The sequence below is a fragment of the Psammomys obesus genome, unplaced genomic scaffold (assembly GCF_907164565.1).
Source record: "Psammomys obesus unplaced genomic scaffold, mPsaObe1.curated_primary_1811, whole genome shotgun sequence".
NCBI lineage: Eukaryota > Metazoa > Chordata > Mammalia > Rodentia > Muridae > Psammomys > Psammomys obesus.
In genome coordinates this window covers 121638-145756 of record NW_026594418.1, presented here as the reverse complement: position 1 = coordinate 145756, position 24119 = coordinate 121638, and the positions used below count along the sequence as shown (strand labels likewise).

Genomic DNA, 24119 nt, shown 5'->3' with positions numbered 1-24119 from the left:
AGTTAAAGATAATATAAAAACCTGTGTCCATAGCCTCCTGATATGATTCAAGGACTTTGTCAATATTTGGGCTGTTACAAGGACAATTAGGCTTTAAGTTCAACAACTTTTTAATGACCCATTTGTGTGTTTAGCTGCAGAACTCCAGTAGGATATGAATGGTTAGATGTTCATTATTCAGTCCTCAGTGCCCAACACACTGAGGTAGAAAGCCAAACTTTAGACAATGATTAAGAATCTGTTCAAGGAGCCTACTGAAGGCATCTGAAAGACTCTAACTAGCAGTGTTTTCAAAGCAGATACAAAGACTCATAACCAAACCTTCGGCAGAGTACAGGGAATCACATGAAAGAAGGGGACTTAGTATGATGGGGAAAGGATAGGAACTCCACAAGGACCAAATATATCTGGACACAGGGTCTTTTCTGAGACTGACATTCAACCAAGGACCACACATAGATATAACCTAGAACCCCAGCTCGGATGTAGCCCGTGGTAGCTCAGTAACCAATTGGTCTCCCATAGTAAGGGGAACAAGGACTATTTCTAACAGAAACTCAATGGCTGGCTCTTTGACCTCCCCACTCCCCAGGGGAGGAGCAGTCCTGTTAGGTCACAGAGGAGGACCTTGCAGCCAGTCCTGAAGATACCTGATAAAACAGGATCAGATGAATGGGGAGGAGGTCCCCCCCTATCAGTGGACTTGGAAAGAGGCAGAGTGGAGATGAGGGAGGGAGGGTGGGATTGGGAGGGAATGAGGGAGTGGGATACATCTGGGATACAGAGTTAATAAAATGTAACTGATAAGAAAAAAATAAAATTATAAAAAAAAGAATCTGTTCAATATTTTCCTGGGTTACCTGCACTCTGCCCAAAGTTTGGCTCCCGATGAGACCTGATAAGCTAGGGTCAAATAGAATGGGAGGAAGACCTCCCCTATCAGTGGACTAGGGGAGAAGAGGGAGGGAGTGTGGGATTGGGAGGAGATGAGGGAGGGAACACAGCTGGGATGCAAATTGAATAAAGTGTAATAAATGATGATAATAATAATAATAAAAGGTTTTCCGAAGACCAGCAATGATCAAGGAAGGCAGCTCCTCATCTGCTAAAGTCCAGCTGCAGAGTCCTGAAGTCGTGGTATGCCTACGACCATCTGCCTCCAACCTCCCTCATCTTGCTCAGAGTTCAGCCTACTGGGCTGCTCCATTTCCCAAGACCAGAAATCACCTTGGAACAGCAGCACACTTTCCAAGCACCATATCTGCGCTGGCTCTAGTTCCTGGAACAGCAACTCCCAGGGAACAGCAGGCGAGGACCCCGCCCAAAGCTCCTTGGGTCATCTGTGCCTAACCTTCCCCAGCATGCCACCTATGTGGCTTGCCCATCTCTGGGCTCCACTAACCCCCTGGGAAAAGCAGCGCTATCATCCCAGAAAGCCAGTGGACTGCTATCATCTGGGACCACCAGCTAATTCTACAGTCCTAGAGGACAACTACCATCAGACAACACCATTTTACTATCACCAGGTTTGTTAACAGGGACAACCAAATGGCTAGAGACTAGCACAAGAACAAAAACAATAAAACCTAGGGCCATGTGACACCACATGACACCACAGAAACCAACTATTCTACTATGAAAGCCCAGGAGATACTATCATACTTGAAACACAAGAAAGCAATCTTAAATCTAAGGTTATGAAAATGAGGCCTAAGGGAACTACATACAGAAGCATCACCAACAGAATATAAGAAATACACTTCTTAGATGTAGATGATACAATTGAAAAAACTGATACATCAGTCAAAGAAAATGTTAAATCTAAATAATTCTTGACACAAGACATACAAGAAATCTGGGACACTATGAAAAGATGAAACTTATGAATAATAGGAATAAAAGGAGAAGACTCCCAGCTCCAAAGCCCAGAAATTATTTTCAACAAAATCATATAAGAAAACGTCCCCAACCTAAAGAAGGAGATGCTTATGAACATACAAGAAGTTTACAGAACACCAAATAGATTGAGCCAGAGAGGAAAATCCTCCTGCCTTAAAATAATCAAAGCACTGACTATACAGAACAAGGAAAGAATATTAAAAGCTTCAAGGGAAAAAGGCCAAGTCACATATAAAGGCAGACCTGTTAGAATTACACCTGACTTCTCACAAGAAACTCTAAAAGCAAGGAGGGCATGGGCAGATACTTTACAGACACTAAGAAATCACAGATGTCAGCCCCAACTACTATACCCAGCAAAACTTGTAATTACCTTAGAAGGAGAAAACAAGATATTCTATGACAAAAACAAATTTAAGGAGTACCTAACCCCACATCCAGTGCTATACGTGATATTAGAAGGAAAATTCCAACCCAAGGAGGCGAAGGAAAACACAGAAAATAACAAGAATTAACAACCACTGGTCATTAATATCTCTTAGAACCAATGGCCTCAACTCTCCTCCCAAAAGACACAGATTAATAGAATGGATGTGAAAATAGGATTCGTCAATATAAGAAACACACCCGAGCAATATAGATAGCTATTACCTCAAAGTAAAAGGCTAGAAAAAGATGTTCCAAGCAAACGGACCCAAGAAGCAAGCAAGAGTAGCCATTCTAGTATCTAATAAAATAGACTTGCAACCAAAATTAATCAAAAGAGATGGGGAAGAACACTTAATACTCATTAAATGAAAAATACACCAAGATAATGTCTCAATTCTGAACATCTAGATTCCACACATAAGGATACCCATATTTGTAAAAGAAACATTACTAAAGTTTAAATCACACATCAAACCCACACATTAGCAGTGGGAGACTTCAACACCCCATGTACACCAATGGACAGATCATCGAGACAGAAACTAAACAGAGAAATAATGAAACTAACGGAAGTCATGAATCATTTGGACCTAACATGTATCTATAGAATATTTCACCAAAACAAAACAAAAAAATATACTTTCTTCTCAGCATTTCATGAAACCTTCTCGAAAATTGACCATTTACTCCATCACAAAGCAAGCCTCAACAGATACAAGAGGATTAAAATAACCTGTTGTATTTTATCAGGCCACCATAGATTAAAGCTATAACTCAGCAACAACAGAAACAATAGAAAGCCTATCAACACATGAAAATCTCCCTACTTAATGACCTCTGGGTCATGGAAGAAATAAAGAAAGAAATTAAAAACTTTCTAGGACTCAGTGAAAATGGATGCACAACATACCCAAACTTATGGGTACAATGAAAGCATTGCTAAGGGGAAAGTTCATAACACTAACTACTTTCATAAAGAAACTGTAGAGTTTTTTTATATCAGCAATTTAAAAGTACACCTTAAAGCTCTAGAACAAAAAGAAACAAACACACCCAAGAGGAGTAGACAGCAGGAAATAATCAAACTCAGGGATGAAATCAATAACTTAGATGAAACAAAGCTAACAGTACAAACAATCAATGAAACCAATAGCTGTTTCTTTGAGAAAATCAACAAGATAGACAAACCCCTAGTCAAACTAACTAAAAATCAGAGAAACAGTATCCGAATTAGCAAAATTAAAAATGAAATGGGGGACATAATAAAAGACACCGCGGAAACCCAAAGAATCATTAGGTCTTACTTCAAAAGCCTGTATTTCACAAAATTAAAAAACCTAAAGGAAGTGGATGATTTTCTCCAGAGATTTCAGTTACCAAAGCTAAATCAAGATCAGATAAACAGTTTAAAAGTCTTATATCCCCTAAGGAAACAGAAGCAGTCATAAAAAAAAAATAATCTCTCAACCAAAAATCTTCCAAGACCAAATGATTTTTAGCTTAGAATTGTATCAGACTTTCAAGGAACACCTAATGCCAATACTCCTCAAACTATTCCACAAAACAGAAACTAAAGGAACATTGCTAAAGTTATTCTATGCAGCCACAGTCACCCTGATGACTAACCACACAAAGGCTCAACAAAGATAATTTCATACCAATCTCCCTCATGAACATTGATGCAAAAAGCATACAATAAAACACTTGCAAATTGAATCCAAGAACATGTGAAATACATCATCCATCATGATCAAGTAGCCCTCCTCCCAGGAATGCAGAGAAGGTTCAATATAAAAAAAATCTATCAATGTAATCCACCACATAAACAAACTAAAAGAGAAAAAATACCACATGATCATCTAATTAGATGCAGAAAACCCTTCAACAAATCAACATCCCTTCATGATAAAAGTCTTGGAAAGGTCAGGGATACAAGACCCATACCTAAACATAACAAAAGCAATATACAGCAAGCCTATAGCCAACATCAAGTTAAATGAAGAGAGACACAAATCAATTCCACTAAAATCAGAGACAGGACAAGGCTGCACCCTCTCTTGTATTTCTTCAATATAGCACTTGAAGTTTTAGCTAGAGCACGATGACAACTAAAGGAGATCAAGGGAATACAAATTGGAAAGGAAGGAGTCACAGTGTCACTATTTGTGGATGATATGATAGTATAAATAAGTGATCCCAATAATTCTACCAGGGAGTGCCTACAGCTGATGAAGTAAACACTTTCAGTAAAGAGCTAAATACAAAATTAACTCAAAAAGCAGTAGCCCTCCTGTATACAAATGACAAATAGCATGAGAAAGAAATTAGGGAAGCAACACCCTTCACCATAGCCACAAACATGATAAAATATACTATGAAATTTTCTGTAACTCCAACCAAACAAATGAAAGACCTGTATGACAAGAAATTCAAGTTTCTGAGGAAGAAATCAGAAGATGGAAAGATCTCCCATGTTCATGTATTGGTAGGATTAACATAGTAAAAATAGTCATTTTACCAAAAGCATTCTACAGATTCAATGCAATCCACATCAAAACACCAACACAGTTCTTTACAGATCTTGAAAGAAAAAAATTCAACTTCACATGGAAAACCATAAAATCCAGAATAACTAAAACACCTGCACAATAAAAGATCTTCAGGAAGTATCTCTACCCTTGATAGCAGGCTGACTATAGAGCAACAGTAATAAAAACTGCATGACACTGATACAGAAATAGGCTGGTTGATCAGTGGAATGGAATCTAAGACCCAGAAATAAATTCACGTATCTATGGTCACTTGATTGTTGACTGAGATGCCAAAGCCATACAATGGAAAAAAGATAGCATCTACATGTAGAAAAGTGCAAATAGATTCATATTTACCACCCTGCTCAAAATTAAAGTCCAAGTGGATCAGAGACCTCAACATAAAACCAGAGACACTAAATCTATTAGAAGGAAAATTGAGGAAACTCCTTGAACTTATTGGCACAGGAGACAACTTCCGAAACAGAACACCAACAACTCAGGCTCTAACATCAACAATTAATAAATGGATCTCCTGAAACCAAAAAGCTTTTGTAAAGCAGAGGGCACTGGCAGTAGAACAAAACAACAGAAAAGATCTTAATCAACCCTTCCTTCATCTGACAGAGGACTAATATCCAGAATATATAAAAAGCTCAAGAAATTAAACACCAACAAAGCCAAATAATCCAACTAAAAATGGGGTACAGAGCTAAACAGAGAATTATCAACAAAGCAATATCAAATGGCAGATAAACACTTAAAGATGTTCAATGTCCTTAGTCATCAGGGAAATGAAAATCAAAACGACCCTGAGATTCCATCTTACACCCATCAGAATGGCTAAGATCAAAGACTCAAGTGATAGCACATTCTGGACAGGTTGTGGAAAAGGGGGAACACTCCTCTATTGCTTATGGGAGTGCAAACTTGTATAACCACTTTTTAAATCAATTTGGTGCTTTCTCAGAAAATTGGGAACCACTCTACCTCAGGAACCAGCTATACCACTCCTGGGCATATACCCAAAATATGCTCCATCATACAACAAGGACATTAGCTCAACATACTCATAGTGGCTTTATTAGTAATAGCCAGAAACGGTAAACAACCCAGATGTCTGTCAAGTGAAGAATGGATAAAGAAACTGTGGTACATCTATGCAATGGAACACTATTCAGCTCTTCGAAACAAGGGCATCAGGAAATTTTCAAGCAAATGGATGGACCTGATTATCCTGAGCGAGAAAACTGATACACAGAAAGTCACACATGGTGTATACTCACTTGTAAGCAGATATTCAACATATAATAAAGGATACTAAAATCTACAGACACAAGCTTAGTAACAAGGAGGACCCTAGGGAGAGTGCTTAATTCTCATTCAGAAGGGCAAAGAGAATACACACTGGAAGCAGTTGAAAAGAGGGAACAGGATGGAGACTAGCATAGATGTCTAGCAGGGGATTGAAACAGATGCTGAAAATCACAAGCCAAACTTTGAGCTGAGGGCAGGAAGTCTTATGGAAGAATTGGGGGATAGAAGGCTCTTTTGAGGGGACAAGAAGACCAACAGAGCTGAAAAATCGGTGTCCAGAGGTGGCCTGTGGAGACTGATGCACCAGCCTAGGACCATGAAAGGAGAAGACCTAGGTCCCCTGCTCACATGTAGTCAATAGGCATCTCAAGCTCAAGGGGGTTCCCCAGTAAGGAGAGCAGGGGTTGGCTCTGACATGGATTCTCTTGTATGCTCTTAGATCACTACTCCCTGCTGGGAGGCCTTGGCAGGCCACAGAGAAAGAAGATGCAGGCAGTCTTTATGAGACATGATAGGCTGCGATCAGTTGGTATGAGAGGAGGGACCCCCTTTTCAGGAGACTAGGGGAAGGGGATATGGGGAAGAGGGAGAGAGTGTGGTGCAGGGTGGAGATGGGGGAGGAGGCTACTATTGGGTTTTAAAGTTAATAAACTAATACAAAATAAATAAAACCCCAATCTGTTCAATGAACAAAATGGCCAGAGCACCCTACACCACCCTGTGAAATGCCCACCTTCCTCCTCTCCTATGGCCTCCACAAGGTAGAGGGCCTCCTCCTGTATGCGCTGCTCTAAGCTCTTCCCGACTCCAAAGTTCTTGAGTATCATCAGTGTAAACCATCTTTGCTCCTTCCATGTCTGTCCACTGGAGAAGGCAATTCCTGGAAAAAGGGGATTCAATGTTATGGGATTGTGATTCTGGCTTTAAAATACCCTAAAATCTTTATTAGACACCAGTATAGATGAAATGAAGGGCAGGTATGGAAATTTGCAGCTTCTGAAAAATTCCCAAAGCAAATGCCTAACATGTTCTGATGATTTGCAACAGCACATAATTCAATAAGTACCTCCTATTATATAATTTTGTTCTGACATAACTCTTTAGGTTTATTATCAACTAATAAAATGTCCATTTCTATTGGGCATGATAACAAATTGAAAAGTAAACTTAAAAGAGTTTTGCTGGATGCAGAAATTGTGGTACATCTACACAATGGAGTATTACTCAGCAATGAAAAATAAGAAAACCATGAAATTTGGAGGTAAATGGTGAGACCTAGAAAGGATCATCCTGAGTGAGCTGTCCCAGAAGCAGAAAGACACGCATGGTATATACTCACTCATATAGACATATAACATAGGATAAAGCTACTAAAAACTGTACATCCCCTATCAGTGGACTTGGGGAGGGACATGCGTGAAGAAGGGGGAGGGAGGGTGGGATTGGGAGAGGAGGAGGGAGGGGCTTATGGAGGGGATACAAAGTAAATAAAGTGTAATTAATAATAATAATAATAATAAAACAAACAAACAAAAAAAAGAAAAGTAAACTTAGAAAGACAACTTGTAGGTAGGTATCTAGGTGTTCCAATTCAAGTTCTTCTGGTTCTAAAAGCTCCACTTTGATTAGTAGACATATAAGCCTATTTATATCAGTGAGTATCAGGAATGTACTCATGTTTAAGAGAAGGCAAACTTCTATATGGAAGAAAAAAAAGCAGACGAGGAGAGGTTTTATAAAATACATACTTTAAGATCAGAAGGAAGGAGAGGAAGACCTCCCCTATCAGTGGACTTGGGGAGGGGCATGCATGAAGAAGGGGAAGGGAGGGTGGGATCGGGAGGGGAGGAGGGAGAGGCTTATGGGGGGATACAAAGTGAATAAAGTGTAATTAATAAAAAAATAAAAAGATGACAAAATGTCTCAAGAAGTTAAGAAGGATGATATTTCTTGCTCTCTCACACACACAAACACATAGACACACAAGGTGGGAGCAGGAAGGGGAGAAGAACATGCTGCTGTGCAATGTACTCAACATCCATCATGTCTCAGAGCACACACAATGCAATCCATGTCTTACCCTTCAGAAGAATGTTCAACACTTTAAACATAGCTCGTAGCCTCCATCTTATGTTTTCTTACATCAACACAATTATTTGTTTTCTGAAACTCTCTGTTTCATTCTTGATCCTTCAGTTACAGAATTTTTTTTTCAGTTACAGTTTTTTTTTTTTTGCCCACTTCTTTGCCAGATATTTCCTATAACTTTTCTTTTTTTTTATTTGTGCTATCAAATCCTCAAACATTGAAGTTCTTTTAAGAATATGTCTAGGTCCCACCATTTACCTGGAAATTTCATGATTCCCTTATTTTTCATTGCTGAGTAATATTTCATTGTGTAGATGTACCACAATTTCTGCATCCATTCTTCAGTTGAGGGGCATCTGGGCTGTTTCCAGCTTCTGGCTATTACAAATAAAGCTGCTACAAACATGGTTGAGCAAATGTCCTTATTGTGTACTTACTTAAGCCTCTTTTGGATATATGCGTAGGAGTGGTATGGCTGGATCTTGAGGAAGCGCTATTCCTAGTTGTCTGAGAAAGCGCCAGATTGATTGGCAGAGTGGTTGTACAAGTTTACATTCTCACCAGCAGTGGAGGAGGGTTCCCCTTTCTCCACAACCTCTCCAGCATGTGTTGTCACTTGAGTTTTTCACCTTGGCCATTCTGATGGGTGTAAGGTGAAATCTAGGGTCGTTTTGATTTGCATTTCCCTAATGGCTAATGATTTTGAACATTTCTTTAAGTGTTTCTCTGCCATTCACTATTCCTCTACAGAGAATTCTCTGTTTAGCTCTGTTTCCCATTTTTTAAGTGGATTACTTGGTTTGCTGCTTTTCAGCTTCTTTAGTTCTTTATATATACTGGATATTAGTCCTCTGTCAGATAAAGGGTTGGTGAAGATTCTTTCCCAATTTGTAGGCATTCGTTTTGTTTTGATGACAGTGTCCTTTGCTTTACAGAAGCTTTTCAGTTTCATGAGGCCCCATTTATTGATTGTTGATCTTAGAGTCTGTGCTGTTGGTGTTCTATTCAGGAAGCTGTCCCCTGTACCAATGAGTTCTAGGGTCTTCCCCATTTTTTCTTCTAACTAATTTAATGGATCATTCTGAGTGAGCTGTCTCAGAAGCAGAAAGACACACACAGTATATACTCACTCATATAGACATATAATATAGGATAAACCTACTAAAATCTCTACATCTAAAGAAACTAATCAAGAGAGAGGACCCTGACTAAAATGCTCAATCCCCATCCCAAAAGGCAAAAGTTTGCCTTCTCTTAAACATGAGTACATTCCTGATACTCACTGATATAAATAGGCTTATATGTCTACTAATCAAAGTGGAGCTTTTAGAACCAGAAGAACTTGAATTGGAACACATAGATACCTACCTACAAGAAGAAAACAGGAAACAAGTTAGGAATCTGCCACAGAGGGCCTTTGAAAGACTCTGCCCTGCAGACTATCAAAGCAGATGCTGAGGCTTATGGCCAACTGTTGGGCAGAGTGCAAGGAATCTTATGTAAGAAGTGGGAAATAGTAAGATCTGGAGAGGACAGGAAGTCCACAAGGAGAGCAACAGAACCAGAAAATTTGAACACAGGAGTCTTCTCAGAGACTCATGCTCCAACCAAGTACCATGCATGGAGATAACCTAGAACCTCTGCACAAATGTAGCCCATGGCAGTTTAGTGTCCAAGTGGGTTCTATAATAATGGGAAGAGGGACTGCCTCTGACATAATCTGATTGTCCTGCTCTTTGATCACCTCCCCCTGAGGGGAGAGCAGCCTTACCAGGCCATAGAAGAAGACAATGCAGCCACTTCTGATGAGAGCTGATAGACTAAGATCAGAAAGAAGGAGAGGAGGACCTCCCCTATCAGTGCACTTGGAGAGGGGCATGCATGAAGAAGGGGGGGAGGGTGAGGTTGAGAGCAGAGAAGGGAGGGGCTTATGGGGGGATACAAAGTGAATAAAGTGTAGTTAATAAAAGTTAAAAAAATTAAAAAAGGAATATGTCTAAAATATACCTTTCATACCATGTTTTCTTTCAGAAAATCTAATGAACTCCTATAATTTAACCAACTTTTTCTGATGGTAACTGTAATTTTGTCCCAAATGGTACACAATCCTGAGTCACACTGCTGAATGTAAACTTTGCCAGATATTGGAATTAGGCTCAGCATGTATGTGACAAAAATCATTATTGCATTTCTGAAACTCTAGATTAAAAACCAACACCATCAATCATCTTGTTTCCTGTCATTATTCCTGTTTTCATCACACATCCCTGTGATAACCCCCTAAGAACCCCACTTTCTAGCTGAGTCATATGTCATGATGGCTTCTCTCTTGAATGACTTCATTTCATGACTTTTTAATGTTATCAGCCTACTCTAACCTACTGTTATTTCTATTTTTTTAGTCACCTTGAGTGTTCAAACTCCTTCTTTTATGACTTAAAATTATATCTTTGGTATCCTTCCTTTGTTATCTGGCATCCTAAATCAGCCTCAAAATGATCTTCTCTATCTAACACCACTCAAGAACTTCACCTGAGGTTCTGATGAAACTAAGAGATGGGCTTTTTAGCTAACCCCAGCTGTTTTATTTCCACCTAAATAGGTCTTTCAGATACCATATGTCACACAACAAGAATGATTTTTTATTTATTCTGCTCACTACTAATCACTAATGCTGATGACTGGGCTTCTCATAGCAGATAATCTAGTCAAGAATGTATAATTAACAATTGATTGTTTCAAAGAGTAATTAGGATATTGTTAACAGTGAAGCTTTTTAGGCTAATACAACCGAAGTCTGTTTTCAAATTTCAAACACATAACATGATTTAATGATCACTTTTTGCACTCATGCTAGTCTATTTTAACACTATCTGGAAGGCTAAAGATCCCAATGTGGCACAGCCTTAGTGACACAGTTTAAGGAGACATATGCAAGGAGAGCAGCAGCTGCAAGAAGCTGACTCACATTTTTTTCCAAAGGCAGAGTACTGTAGCAGGAAAAGGGTCATGAGAGCACACTTCCCACCCATGCCTCTACCTCTAGGGTTAATTTGCAAGACACATGGCTTCTCTTTCATATTGGGAGACACTGAGACACTGCCAGTCTTCTTCTTCTTCTACTTCTACTTCTTCTTCTTCTTCTTCTTCTTCTTCTTCTTCTTCTTCTTCTTCTCCTCCTCCTCTTCCTCCTCCTCCTCCTCCTCCTCCTCCTCCTCCTCCTCTTCTTCTTCTGTGATATCAGTTTATTTTTTTAAATTATCTTTTAGTACAATTTATCCAATTTGTATGCAAGCTGTGGCCCCCTGTCCAGTCTCCTCCTAATTCCACCCTCCTTCCCTCTTCTCCCCCTATGCCTCTCACCTAGTCCACTGGTAGGGAGGTCCTCCTCCGCTTCTCTTTGACCATAGCCTATCACGTCTCAAAAAGACTGGTTGCATTGTCTTTCTCTGTTTACTGGCAAGGCTTCACCTCCAGGGGGAGGTGATCAGAGAGCCTGCTGCTGAGTTCATTCTAGAGAAAGCCCCTGTTCCTCTTAGCACTTGGAAACTGAATCTATGGGCTACATCTTAGCTGGGGTTTTAGGTCCTCTCCATGAATTGTCCTTGGTTGGGGTATCATTCACTGTAGGACTCACTTTTTTTTTTTTTTTATTCTGTTCATCTCCTTTTGGAACTCCTATTCTCTCCAGGTATTTCTATCTTCCCTTTCTTTCATAAGATTCACTGCATTCTGCCCAAAGTTTGGTTATGGATCTCAGCCTCTGCTTCAATACCTCGATCGGTAGAGTCTTTCAGAGGCCTTCTGTGGTAGGATCCTGTTCTGTTCCCTGCCTTCTCCTGCTTCCGATGTCTATCGCATTTGTCTGAATGAGAATTAACATCTTCCCTAGCGTCTTCCCTGTTGTTTACCTTCTTTAGGAGTATAGATTTTGGTATGTTTATCCTATATTATATGTCTAATAACCACTTATGAGTGAGTATATACCATCTGTGTCTTTCTGTTTCTGGGTTATATCACTCAAGATGATATTTGGCTTGCAAATTTCATGATTTCCTTGTTTTTAAAATTTGAGTAGTATTCCATTTTGTAAATGTACCACAATTTCTGTATCCATTCCTTAGTTGAGGGACATCTGGGTTGTTTCCAGATTCTGGCTATTATGAATAAAGCTGCTGTGGACATTGGTGAGCAAATGTCCTTGTTGCACAGTTGAGCAGATTTTGGATATATGCCTAGGAATGGTATAGCTGGATCTTAAGGTAGCACTATTCCTAATTTTATGAGAAAACTGCCAGTCTTCTGACAGTCATTTTTATCTAGAAAATGTGGCATCCAGCTGATTTTAATGATGATATTTCATGAAGGATTTGGTTTACAGGAATGGTGTAAAATTACAGACATAGAGGTACCATTACCATATCATACTTACATCTTTTATTGTGCTAGAAACTTAATTTTATGTGCACACTTTCTCACTGAAAATTTCATAGATGTGTAATAGTATTGGTCATATCTCTTTTCCACTCCCTCCCTCCAGCTCCCACTTGAATCTTTCCAAATATGTGTTCCATTTTCCATCCAAATTCATGTCGTTCTAAATAACCCACTGAAGTCAAGAGTGTTGTCAATTAAACTTACCATTGTTTTTAAAAACACGTTTTCTGCTAGGTAAAATGGGGCGTTTCAAAAAGTTTTGTTCCATGTGAGTGAGAGCTTCTTTGATTAAGGGCAGTCCAGTTATGACCACTGAGGAGATGTTACCAAAATCCAGGCTAATTATGTTTCCATACTTCTTCACAAACTGAAAAACATTTCAATAGTCACAGTTGAGTGTGCCTGTGTCAGTGTGTCAAGGGATGGCAGAAAAGGGTGTGTTCCACGGACTCATGTGGAGAGGTCTGTGTGATAACGTAAATGGAGGGATGCACCTTCATCTGTGGAAGTGTTTCTGAAAATGGTTTTTCCTCCTCTGAACGAAATTCAAATTCAATTAAACACGAATGTATTTCATTAAAAATCATTGATATAGGTGAGTATGACTGAGTGTGAGGAACAGACATGAGGATGAGAAGGTATTTGGGAGAAAATGAGAGTGTTCATGAAATGCACAATGTACAAACCATGGCTAGTTTGAATGACAGTGTGTGAGCAACATCGAAGTTTCATCTACCTGTGTGCTCAAGAGTGAGAACTATGTAGATGTAGATCCCACCTCTGACTTTTGTCTAACTGCCATAGTGGTCTCTTGTCTAACTGTAACAATGCTATCCTGTGTAACTGCAGCAGTGGTGTCTTGTCCAACAGTGGTATCAAACAGAGGAGTTCAGTTGCTTCAGGCAACTTTGGTCCTTTACACCATCCCCATCTTCATGCACTGTCACCCTACCACTTTGAGACTTAAACCTATGCGAACAGTGTCAAAACAGATATAATGAGGGGGTTTCATCTGAGAATCTTGCACCCACATTAAAGACAGAGCCTGGACTCAATCTTCCTTTTGTTCTTCATCCACGGTCCTTAATTACACCATTTAACTCCAGTGAGTCAGCCCTATTTTGCTCAAAAGGGCAGAACCAATGAGTGCATGTCTTTTATATCAGTAATGGAGCCATAAAAATCAAGTATGTTTCTAATTTTCTGTGTGAATGCCCAACAAAGAAGTTCTGGAAACAACTGAAAATCTGGTTTAGGTTTACTGACTTTTCATTGGCAACATATAGCACCCAGATTTTGTGTCTGAACTTGAGAAGGATCCAGAGGCTAAGGACTGAGGTGAATGACTTTCTCCATTTTATCAGTTCTCTGCCGATGTATATTTCTAGTTCAGTGAAATTACATTACTAAGCTTTATATTGTTCCCAACCAAGTAAAGATGAGCAGGTCTATTGACCTCTAGAGCTCTAACCTTATGATTCTCAAATGGGTCAGTTCTGTTTGCAATGGATTCCTGTGGACTAAACAGCCCAAGTGATGTCTTAGGATATGCCGTAAGGCAGGTCATGCTTTTCATTGTGCAACATTAAGCCAATAAAAAATAATTTCAAAAGAAGAAAAGAGAAGATAGGTCAGGTCAGCAGACATGACTCAATGGTAAGGTTGGTCTTCTTCTGGGTTCTATTCCCAGTACTCACTTGGCTGTTTCCACTGTAATTCCAATTCCAGGAAATCCAACATCTTCTGGTCTCTGTGGGAACCTGGCATGCATGTCATACACAGACATGCATACCAGCAAAAAATTCACATACCCACAGCATTTTAATAAGGAAGTTAAGAAGGCTAAAACAGGCTTAAAATGGAACTAATAAAAATTATGAAGAATGAATTAAAATAAAAATATAGTGTTTACTGGAAGCAATACAGACATGGCATTAATAATAGGAACAAAATCTTCAAATGTAGTGTAAAAAGGCAAGGTTCAGCAGAAGGAATATGTAGAAGAAAGAGAGAATTACATTCCAAGGATTAGTGAGGGAAGACACTGAGCAATGAAGACTAACAATGCAACTTTGAAAAGATTTCACTCTATTAAAGCTCTTAAACTTAAGACACAACAAAACAATTCTCCCAGAAAGAAAAAAAGAAAAAAAATTAGTACCAATTACCTCTCTTATAGAAAGTAGCTAAGAATAGATTTTAGCTTGAATCATTCTTCTTCTTATTTTTCTTGTTCTTCTTTTTTTATAATTTATACTGAGACTCATAGCCAAATGTTGGGCAGAGTGCTGGAATCCTTATAGAAGAAAAGGGAGATAGAAAGACCTGGAGGGGACAGGACCTCCACAAGGAGAATAACAGATACAAAACACCTAGGCCCAGGGGGGGGCTGTAGAGGTGGATACCCCAACTAAGGACCATGCATGGAGAGAACCTAGACACCCTTGTTCAAAGGAAGCCCATTGGCTGCCTAGTTTCCAAATAGGTTCCCTAGTAAGGGGTGCAGAGGTTATTTCTGACATGAACTCAGTGGCTGACTCTTTGATCACCTCACTTTGGGTGTGCAGCCTTGCCAGGCCACAGAGGAAGATGATGCAGCCAGCCTTGATGAGACCTGATAAGCTAGGGTCAGATAGAAGGGGAGGAGGACCTCCCCTATCAGTGGGCTAGGGGAGGGGCATGGAAGGAGAAGTGGGTGCGAAGGCAGGATTGGGAGGGGACATGGGAAGGGGCTACAGATGGGATATAATGTGAATAAACTGTAATGAATAAAAAAATAAATTAGCCTGAATTCTTAAATCGTTGGGGAGTGAGGTGTGTGTGTGTGTGTGTGTGTGTGTGTGTGTGTGTGTGTGTACACTTGAGTGTGTGTTTTCACAGAAGAACCCCTGTGGCATTAGAATTAAATGTTTTTTAATTGTTGTGTATCATTATTTGCATGTTTATGTTTACATTTATGTATAAAGACCAGAGTCATCCCCAGGCACCTTTCTGAGGGGTCATAAACCTTGGTTTATGTGAGTCAGTTTCTCTCACTGGCCTGAGAAAGCTGTGCTAGCTAGCTAGTAATTTATGGTGATTTACTTGTCTATTTTTTTTCTAATACTGAGGTTATAATTGTAGGCTGTTACACTGGGCTTTTAAAATGTAGGTTCTGGAAAATGAATTCAGATATTTCCAACTTCATGGTAAACAACATCCAGCCAGAGGTCAGTGCTAAGTGCTAGGAAGTTTGGTAAGTTTAGCTTTGTATTACAATATTTATCACTTATTAAAAGAGAGAAAGTCAGGAATCACATGAGAGAACCAGTATGAGGTCAGGCTCCTGGAAGAAATAGCTGCTCATGAAAAGTGAGGTGGGAAGCAAGACTGCTGAGCACCCTTTGCTGAGGCATCTTGCTGCCAGCTGCAGTAGTGAACTTGCCGAGTCTGAGCCAGAAACCCAAAGGCCTCTGAGTAGGAAGGATTACCCAGGGAGTATATACTAATTTGGATGGAGAGAATGCTAAGCTGCTTGAGTCCAGATTATGCTTCTTAATATATGTTTACTTTGGGGAAAAATTTGTGAGGTTTTCGGTGTTTTGATTTTCCAATATATGATGTTCAGATTGTATTCCTTCTCATCCTTAATTTGGTTCTCATAAAAACTACGATAAAACTGTGGTACATGTATACAATGGAGTATTACTCAGCAATGAAAAATAAGGAAATCATGAAATTTGCAGGTAAATGGTGGGACCTGGAAAGGATCATCCTGAGTGAGTTGACCCAGAAGCAAAAAGACACTCACGGTATATACTCACTCATATAAACATACAATATAGAATAAACCCACTAAAAGCTGTACATCTAAACAAACTAAGCAAAAGAGAGGACCCTAACTAAAATGTTCAATCCCCATCCTGAAAGGCAAAGAGGATGTACATCAGAAGAAAACGAAAATAGGAAACAACCTCGGAACCCGCTACAGAGGGCCTCTGAAAGCCAGAAGAAAACAGGAAACAACCTTGAAACCTGCCACAGAGGGCCTCTGAAAGCTTCTGCAGTATAGACTGTCAAAGCAGATGCTGAGCCTGATGGCCAACTGATGGGCAGAGTGAATGGAATTTTATGTAAGAAGTGGGAAATAGTAAGAGCTGGAGGGAACGGGAACTCCACAAGCAGAGCAACAGAACAAGATAATTTGAACACAGGGAACTTCCCAGAGACTCATACTCCAACCAAGGACTATTTGTGGAGATGACCTGGAACCCCTGCACAGGTGTAGCCCATGGCAGTTCAGTGTCCAAGTGGGTTCCATAGTAATGGGAAGAGGGACTGCCTCTGACATAATCTGATTGGCCTGCTCGTTGATCACTTCCCCCTGAGGGGGGAGCAGCCTTACCAGGCCACAGTAGAGGACAATGCAGCCACTTTTGATGAGAACTGATAGACTAAGATCAGAAAGAAGGAGAGGAGGACCTCCCCTATCAGTGGACTTGGGGAGTGGCATGCATGCAGAAAGGGGAGGGAGGGTGGGATCGGCAGGGGAGGAGGGAGGGGCTCATGGGGGGATACAAAATGAATAAAGTGTAATTAATAAAAAAAAATAAAAGATTAAAAAAAACTATGATAAAAACAAAAATAAAATTATCCTTGCTATTTGTATTATAGGGATTGTATTTTATAAGAGGGTAATAGCAACAACAAAGGGATAAAGTGGTAGAGCCCAGAGAGCAGTCAGATAGGCTCATCTAGCCAGAAGGTCACATAAATAATCTCTGTTATCAAAAAACTAATTGGCAGGGCTGGAGAGGTGTTCAACAGTTTAGTGTTCTGAGTGCTCTGCTCTTCTAGAAGCCCTGAGTTCAAATACCAGCAAGTACATGGTAGCTTGTAGCTATATTATAGGTATAATTGGATCAGATACTCTCTTCTGGTAGCATGCATACATGCAGACAAAGCACTCATACATAAAATAAATAAAACACTTTCTCCAAAACAAACAACCCCAAAACTAAAGAAACATAATTGGCTTCCCTCTAGTTTGCTGCTCTCATTTACTAAGAAAAAATGGTTATAAGAAAAGCACAATAATGAGTATGATATCTGTGATAGGCATCTTGGCTTTGCCTTAAAATTTATTGACGATATGCTTATCCTGTAAAACACTCATTTTTTTAAAAAATAACACTTGCGGAAATTTAGTGCAGATTTAGAGTGCAATAGTGGTATGGCAGTCATAGGGTAACCAAGCACTTCATGATTGGAAATAAGGAATTTATCACAGTAAAGAGTTAATGCCTGGTACTCTATATGTGGTAAAAACACATGGCTGAGAGATCATAGGTCCTACAGGTAAAGGTATGGTTGTGCAGTCATTCAAAATGACTTCTAAACATTTACATTCGTTGCCAATAAATTTGTATTGTTATCTACTTTGGTCGGGCAAGCTGCCTTTTGCAGTGGATAGTGATTAATAAGGAGATTCATACCCTGTCAAACTAACACATACAAGTAACTATGAGTTCTCAGCTTTGGATGAATCATCTATTTTAATATTTCCTCATCTAAGATTGAGAAAACATTATGGAGGACTAGATGGAATGAAATACCTGATCAGTGAGGAGGAGATCTGTGAAATAATTAATCCCGGTCAAGATTTGGCTTCTTCAGATAACAACTTAAAGTATCTGGGGTTATACATAAGACCTCCCGGGGATCAAGCCATTCATTCTAGCATCAGGTTGGAGATACAGCTCAGCCATTAAAGGGTTCTGTTTACACTCTACATTTCAAAAGATAGTTTCCTCAAATTCTGTCATGAATAGTGAGGTGCCCCTGAGGCCCCTTCCCTGGCTAGGGATAGTTTGGATATTGACAGAGGGACAACCGGTCTCCTTTGGGAATGTTGAGGTTGATAGTCTTCCTGTACTCCAGTAGATGCCCTCACACTCCTGTACCCACAGTCAACATTATCTGGACTCTGGGGTTATGATATCAACAATAAAAAGTACATTTAAATTTGGGAATGTGAGAGTGTAGGGGGCAGTAGATGGACTTGAGAAGATATAATGGTGGATGGATACGACAGAAATACATTGCATAAATGTATGAAATTTTCAATGAGTGAAGGAAAATACTACTAATAAAAGTATGAGCTCTTCCCCAAACACTAGGCAGAGGCCATCCCTTGGTAAAGATATGAAGCCAGTTTCCTTCTGTTTCAACATGAGGGATAGAGCTGAAGAAATGTTATCTGGCCATGTAACTTACAAAATAAATGATGAAAAATCACTCAGCTGGGAAGAAGAGTCCAGAATCAGTTTCATCATGAGCCATTGTTGTAACATTAGGTATTTCACTTAAGCCCTGTAATCATATCCGATTTAGTAGCAAAGGAAAGATATAATCAATATTTTTAAGCAAGTCAGGGGTGAGAAAAACAATTTTTAAAATCATGTTAATTACAACAACAGTGAACACAGAGGATCTCTCCAAATAAAGCTTGCATTCTTTAGCCAAAAGCCATGAAAGCACAGATCAGGGAGCCACATCTCTGCTTTCTTGTTGGTATGTCTTTGAGTCAAACACCATAAAACCACATGGATTTCTCCAACCCTTCAATGGGTTGCTCGTAGGTGGAGCCCTATTACTCTGCCTTGGTATCAAACCTGGGTTAAGCCCTAAGAAAAACAACGAGGAGGTGCATAGGTGTACTGTTACAATGACAGTTTGCAAAGGAGCCTGGGCTGGGGCTCTCATCTTCTACCTTCTCTTATGGTAACAAAGATGTCTCCTCCTCATCTAAAAGATGAAGAAAGACATCTTTGATTTGTGTGACCCCTTATTCTGTGGGAGTCCTATGGTCTGCAGCTATCCTCATTCTCAGCAGACTGGGATGATGACACTGTCAGGTAAATTACAATGGGAGAAGGTTCCACACTTGGTGAGGTCTCGAGATTCACCCTATTGACTCTTTAAAACCTACATTTGCTTTTGAATCACCACTCAAATAAGTGAGTATTCAGAGCCTCATGAGAGTATGCCTGCAAGTAAAATTTCTACCCTTAAAACCAGAACATCTCAATCCTATTCAGATCATACATTTTGGAATTCTAGACAATGAAAGATTATTAAACAACTATCATTTTTTTTTTTCAAATGAGTACATGTCTCAGCAAAGAAATGAAAGTTACAGATAGGAAGCAAAGGGAAATTCAAGGATAGAATGATGAAATGATCTAAGTGGAGAATTTTACAGAAGAGCTCAGCAGAGAAGTAAGGTGAGAATAACTATGGGCTGTGCAGAGGTGAGAAGCAGTCCCACCTGCATAGGACAGAGGAAGCAGATGTTAAACAGGAAGACTCAGCACCAGGGATGCCAAAGCTGTGCTTCAGTGCCCAGCCATCCAGCAAACAAGAAAATGTGTTGAGAGAATACTCAAAGAATGGTAGAAACATCCTAGTCTGGCAAAATACAGTCCTGCCATGAAGAACTGAAAAGAACCCACAGACTTTATTAAGCAAAATCACCACCATCAGTACAGAAACTAAAAATAAAACAGAAAATCTCTTGAAATCAGGGAGAAAATAACGTACCACATATTGGGAAACCACAAAGTCCAGAACAAAGTGAGATACTATCTAAAAACATTAAGTGCAGGAGATTGTCAACCTAATGTCCTACAATCAGGGTTAAGTCAGTGTGGGAATGGAGGAGAAAGACATTCTAAGATAGAGCAAAGCTAGGAAGTTTTCTTCTGCTGCAGCCTTTTCTGAAGGAATAAAGAAAGGAAGTGTATGAAGTCAGAAAGGAATCTGTGAACTTGAAGGGTCAGAAAAAAGACAGAGCTATGGGAAAATGAGTAAGGAGGAAGGACCTCAGGCTTTTCTGCTTTGAGTTCCAGCTGCACAGGACACTAAAGAGTAGGTTAGTGTCTGATGTGGTTCTCAGTGTGAGTGAGGACAACACTTGAGACAGCTGTGTCATAGAAAGGAGACAGGCATCCTCCATGTTTGTAGTCACTTGGAAAATGGTGTTAGCAAAGTCTCATAAGTTGCCCGTGTGTATTTCGTAACATGGAACAGCTGCTGGGAGGATGATTAAAAGGTTGTAATGAAAGAGTAAAGGAAATAAAAGGTAACTACTAAGAAGTGATCAAGAAATACACAGGGAAGCTATAATGGGAGAGTTAAGAAAGTGAAGCACAATAATAAAGTAATAAAATTAAGGAGGAAAAATCCTTATATAACAATAAGTATACAAAATGGTATACTCTCTCCAGGTATGGTAAGAGAGAGGAATAGTAAGCAATGTACCAAAAAGTAGAGATGATTTACAAATATAGCCCAAATATATTCTGTCTAGGCACAGGGCACAGGAAATTACTACAGATAAGTAGTGACATGACAAAGGAAGATGGTCACTGCGTCAAAATACAAGCTGATCTTAAATGTGTATACACCCCCCCCCTTACACAAAATGTCAGTAAGTGGACTGGAGATAGACTAGACAAATGGGCAAACACGCAGTGGAGCTAGAAACTTCAAGTGCACTCTTGTTTTTGTCTTTTTTTGTAGTTGATAAAGTCTGTAAGCAAGCAGCCAGCAAGTTTGTAGAAATGCTAGACAAGTATCAATGGGAGAGAACTGATCTTACAGAATTTGTGATATAGAAAAATGCTTTGTTTTTCTTGCGTGTTTCACAGAATAAATTAAGAGCTACATGTTTATACGTTGCTTAAAGCAATAGAGCTTATTTATCAAGATGAAATGCTAATTTGTCTCTCAACCTTGACGTACTTAATTGAAAGCATACGTAGTGTGCTGTCAGACCACATTGGACTAACAACGGAAATCATTCATGCAAGAACAATAAAATCAGCTTTTCGACACCAAAGCATATCCTATCTCTTAAATGAGATATTAGAAATTAGCTCTACTGGCTGGTTTAGCAGGCAGCCAGCATTAGCCTAAAATCAGGTCCTCCTGGGCCAAGTACCAGGATCTCTGTTTCTACGGCTCGGGACTGGATCATGGCACAGGGAGACATCCTCTCCCTTTCTTACCGGCTGGATCCCCAAATGCAGATGTGACAACTCTAAACTGAACTGGAACAAGTTGCCCACGAAGGGGAGGCGCCAGGGCCCTGGAGGGTAGTTCTTGGGACGCCTGCTTTTGAGGTAGTCAGCCAGGAGAAGGAAGGTGAGAGCGGCCAGCACCAGAGTCCAGACATGGATCCTTGCCCAGATATCAGCCATCAAGGAGCCCTCTGGATCAGTCATGGTGAGGGTCTGCGCTCAGCCAGTTCCCTGGCAATACTGACAGCCCTCTCCTTAGTTCCACCCTGTTCTGGCAACCAACCCCTCTCTCTGTCTTTCCAGAGGCGCTCTTTCCTGCTTTGTTCACCCTATTCCTATTGGCCACACACCATCTCTGTGTCCTGCCCCTTCCTCATCGCTAGATAATACTGGAGGCAACCACAGAGCCCTTTGGTCCTCAGAACCTGCACTCAGTCTACTCTGTGCTCTGCACTCCTATGCCAGAGGCTAATAATGCAGAGATGGATTTGAGGGAAGCACTTCACTTGAATTCCTGGAGGTGGCCCATTGCTGCAATATTTGTTATGGATGTGCCCTACTAGGCAAAGTCCCTAGGGAACTCATTTCTAGATTGCTTCTTGCTGCTGAGTGTTTTTCCATGCTTGCATTTGCTATGCAATTGTATATGTACATGTATATGTATGTACATATGTACATGTATATGTAAGCATTTTTATATATGTATATATATAAACACACACACATATATATGAAATGACATTAAAATTCTTCATTGTCTATGCTCTGATGTTACTGTTTTTCTCTGTCAGGCATATTTTTGCAGAACCAATATGAGGATGATTTCATAACTCTTGATAATAATGACTTCTAAATTGATTCAAGTAGCTTTTTCATCCCCTCCTGCAGAATAAATCTTCTAGAGATTCCGTGATTTTTTTCACCTGCCACTGACACATAACCTTCATTAGAATAAAGACAGGCTTGAAACAGACTTATGGTTCAGGTACACTTTCACTCTAGCTCAAGAGATTAAGTCATGGGTCTCTTTATACACAGAAAATAGACAACTAATCCTGGAATGAAACACATAATTATTCTCCTGAACTCACTAGAAAATAAGGGATAGACTGAAAATGTGTGGTCAGGTCAGTCTTAATGGAGGAGACATTTCTCGTTGCAAGCTCTTGGAACTTGTTAAATTTAGGCCTTGTCAATCTTTTTCATTCTGAACTCACTATGAACTTATATAATGATGCATAGATAAGAAATGTTTAGTTTTAATAAAAACATGTCACCTATTTTCCTGTTGTATTTTTGAATTCACCTGTTTTGTCATTAATTGTCTTACTGTCTATTGACTATGAGGTGCTTCTTTTTCTAAGAGATTTGTCTCAGACAATAAATGAGGTGAAGTCCACTGAAATTTGCTTCATCCATGAGACAGGGCTTTCTGTATAGTTCTGGCTGTCCTGGAACTCCCTCTGGGGAAAGCAGGAGCAGGAGGATCTCGGTGAGTTTGAGGCCAGCCTGGTCTACAAAGAGAGTCCAAGACATCCAAGACAACACAGAGAAAACCTGTCCTGAAAAATAAATTAAAAAATAATGGAATAGGTCACTATTTCTGAAGGCCTGAAAGTCCCGGTGGAGACATAAAGAGTGTATAAAACAATTCGATGGGGCATATTGTATCCATTGATGGAGAGATTGGTAGCAATTTCCCAGGCGGTATATTCTTAGCAGAATTCAAAAAACATCTTATGGGGTACTATTTGAGAAGATTCTTCTAAAAGCTCAAAAAACCGAAATACACTTTTGGTAGAGGGAAAACACAGTACTGTATTTAGAGTTAAGCTTGAGGACAATGCCAATGGAGAAAATGCTAATGCAGGGAATCACCATGCAGAATGTGTATGGTTGAGTCTTGATAGAGAGGGGTAATGTCAGCAGGTTGCTAGGAAGCAGACTGAGGCATTTTGGTGATATCTAGGACAAAATAGAAGCGACTGATTGAATTTTTATGGGACAGTGTCACTGGAATCTACCAAAATGACAGTTGACCGCTCTATTTGCCCCTAGAATTGAAGATCCTACAAAGCATAGACTATAAGGTCTGTATCCAAGACCAAACACAGTCCAAAAAGGCCATGTGAAGGCCATCACCTTTACCCAAAACACCACATCTCACAACTGTTCCATGTATTCCACTCCACTATTCTAGCTTCTGGTCCCATCTGAGCAACAACTTTGAGAAGCACCATTCTGCCTTGTCTTGATGCAATCACCACATGCTCACCATGAACTTCTGGGTTCAAGATCATGTAGGGCAAAGTCCAGCACAGTGTGTTATGATCAGAGAGCAGGCCAATAAGTTCCT

The 24119-nt window shown here is 39.8% G+C and overlaps 1 protein-coding gene across 1 annotated transcript in view; it reads right to left on the bottom strand.

The window, feature by feature from the left end:
- Positions 1–21967, bottom strand: part of LOC129685411 (cytochrome P450 2J4-like) — a 51969-nt gene extending 30002 nt beyond the window's left edge. The window contains exons 1-3 of the mRNA XM_055618953.1: positions 21752–21967; positions 12906–13068; positions 6910–7056 (exon numbers count right to left, since the gene is read on the bottom strand). Coding sequence (XP_055474928.1) covers positions 6910–7056; positions 12906–13068; positions 21752–21967 — 526 coding nt within the window. The remainder of the gene's footprint in view (positions 1–6909; positions 7057–12905; positions 13069–21751) is intronic.
- Between the last annotated feature and the right edge of the window lie 2152 nt (positions 21968–24119).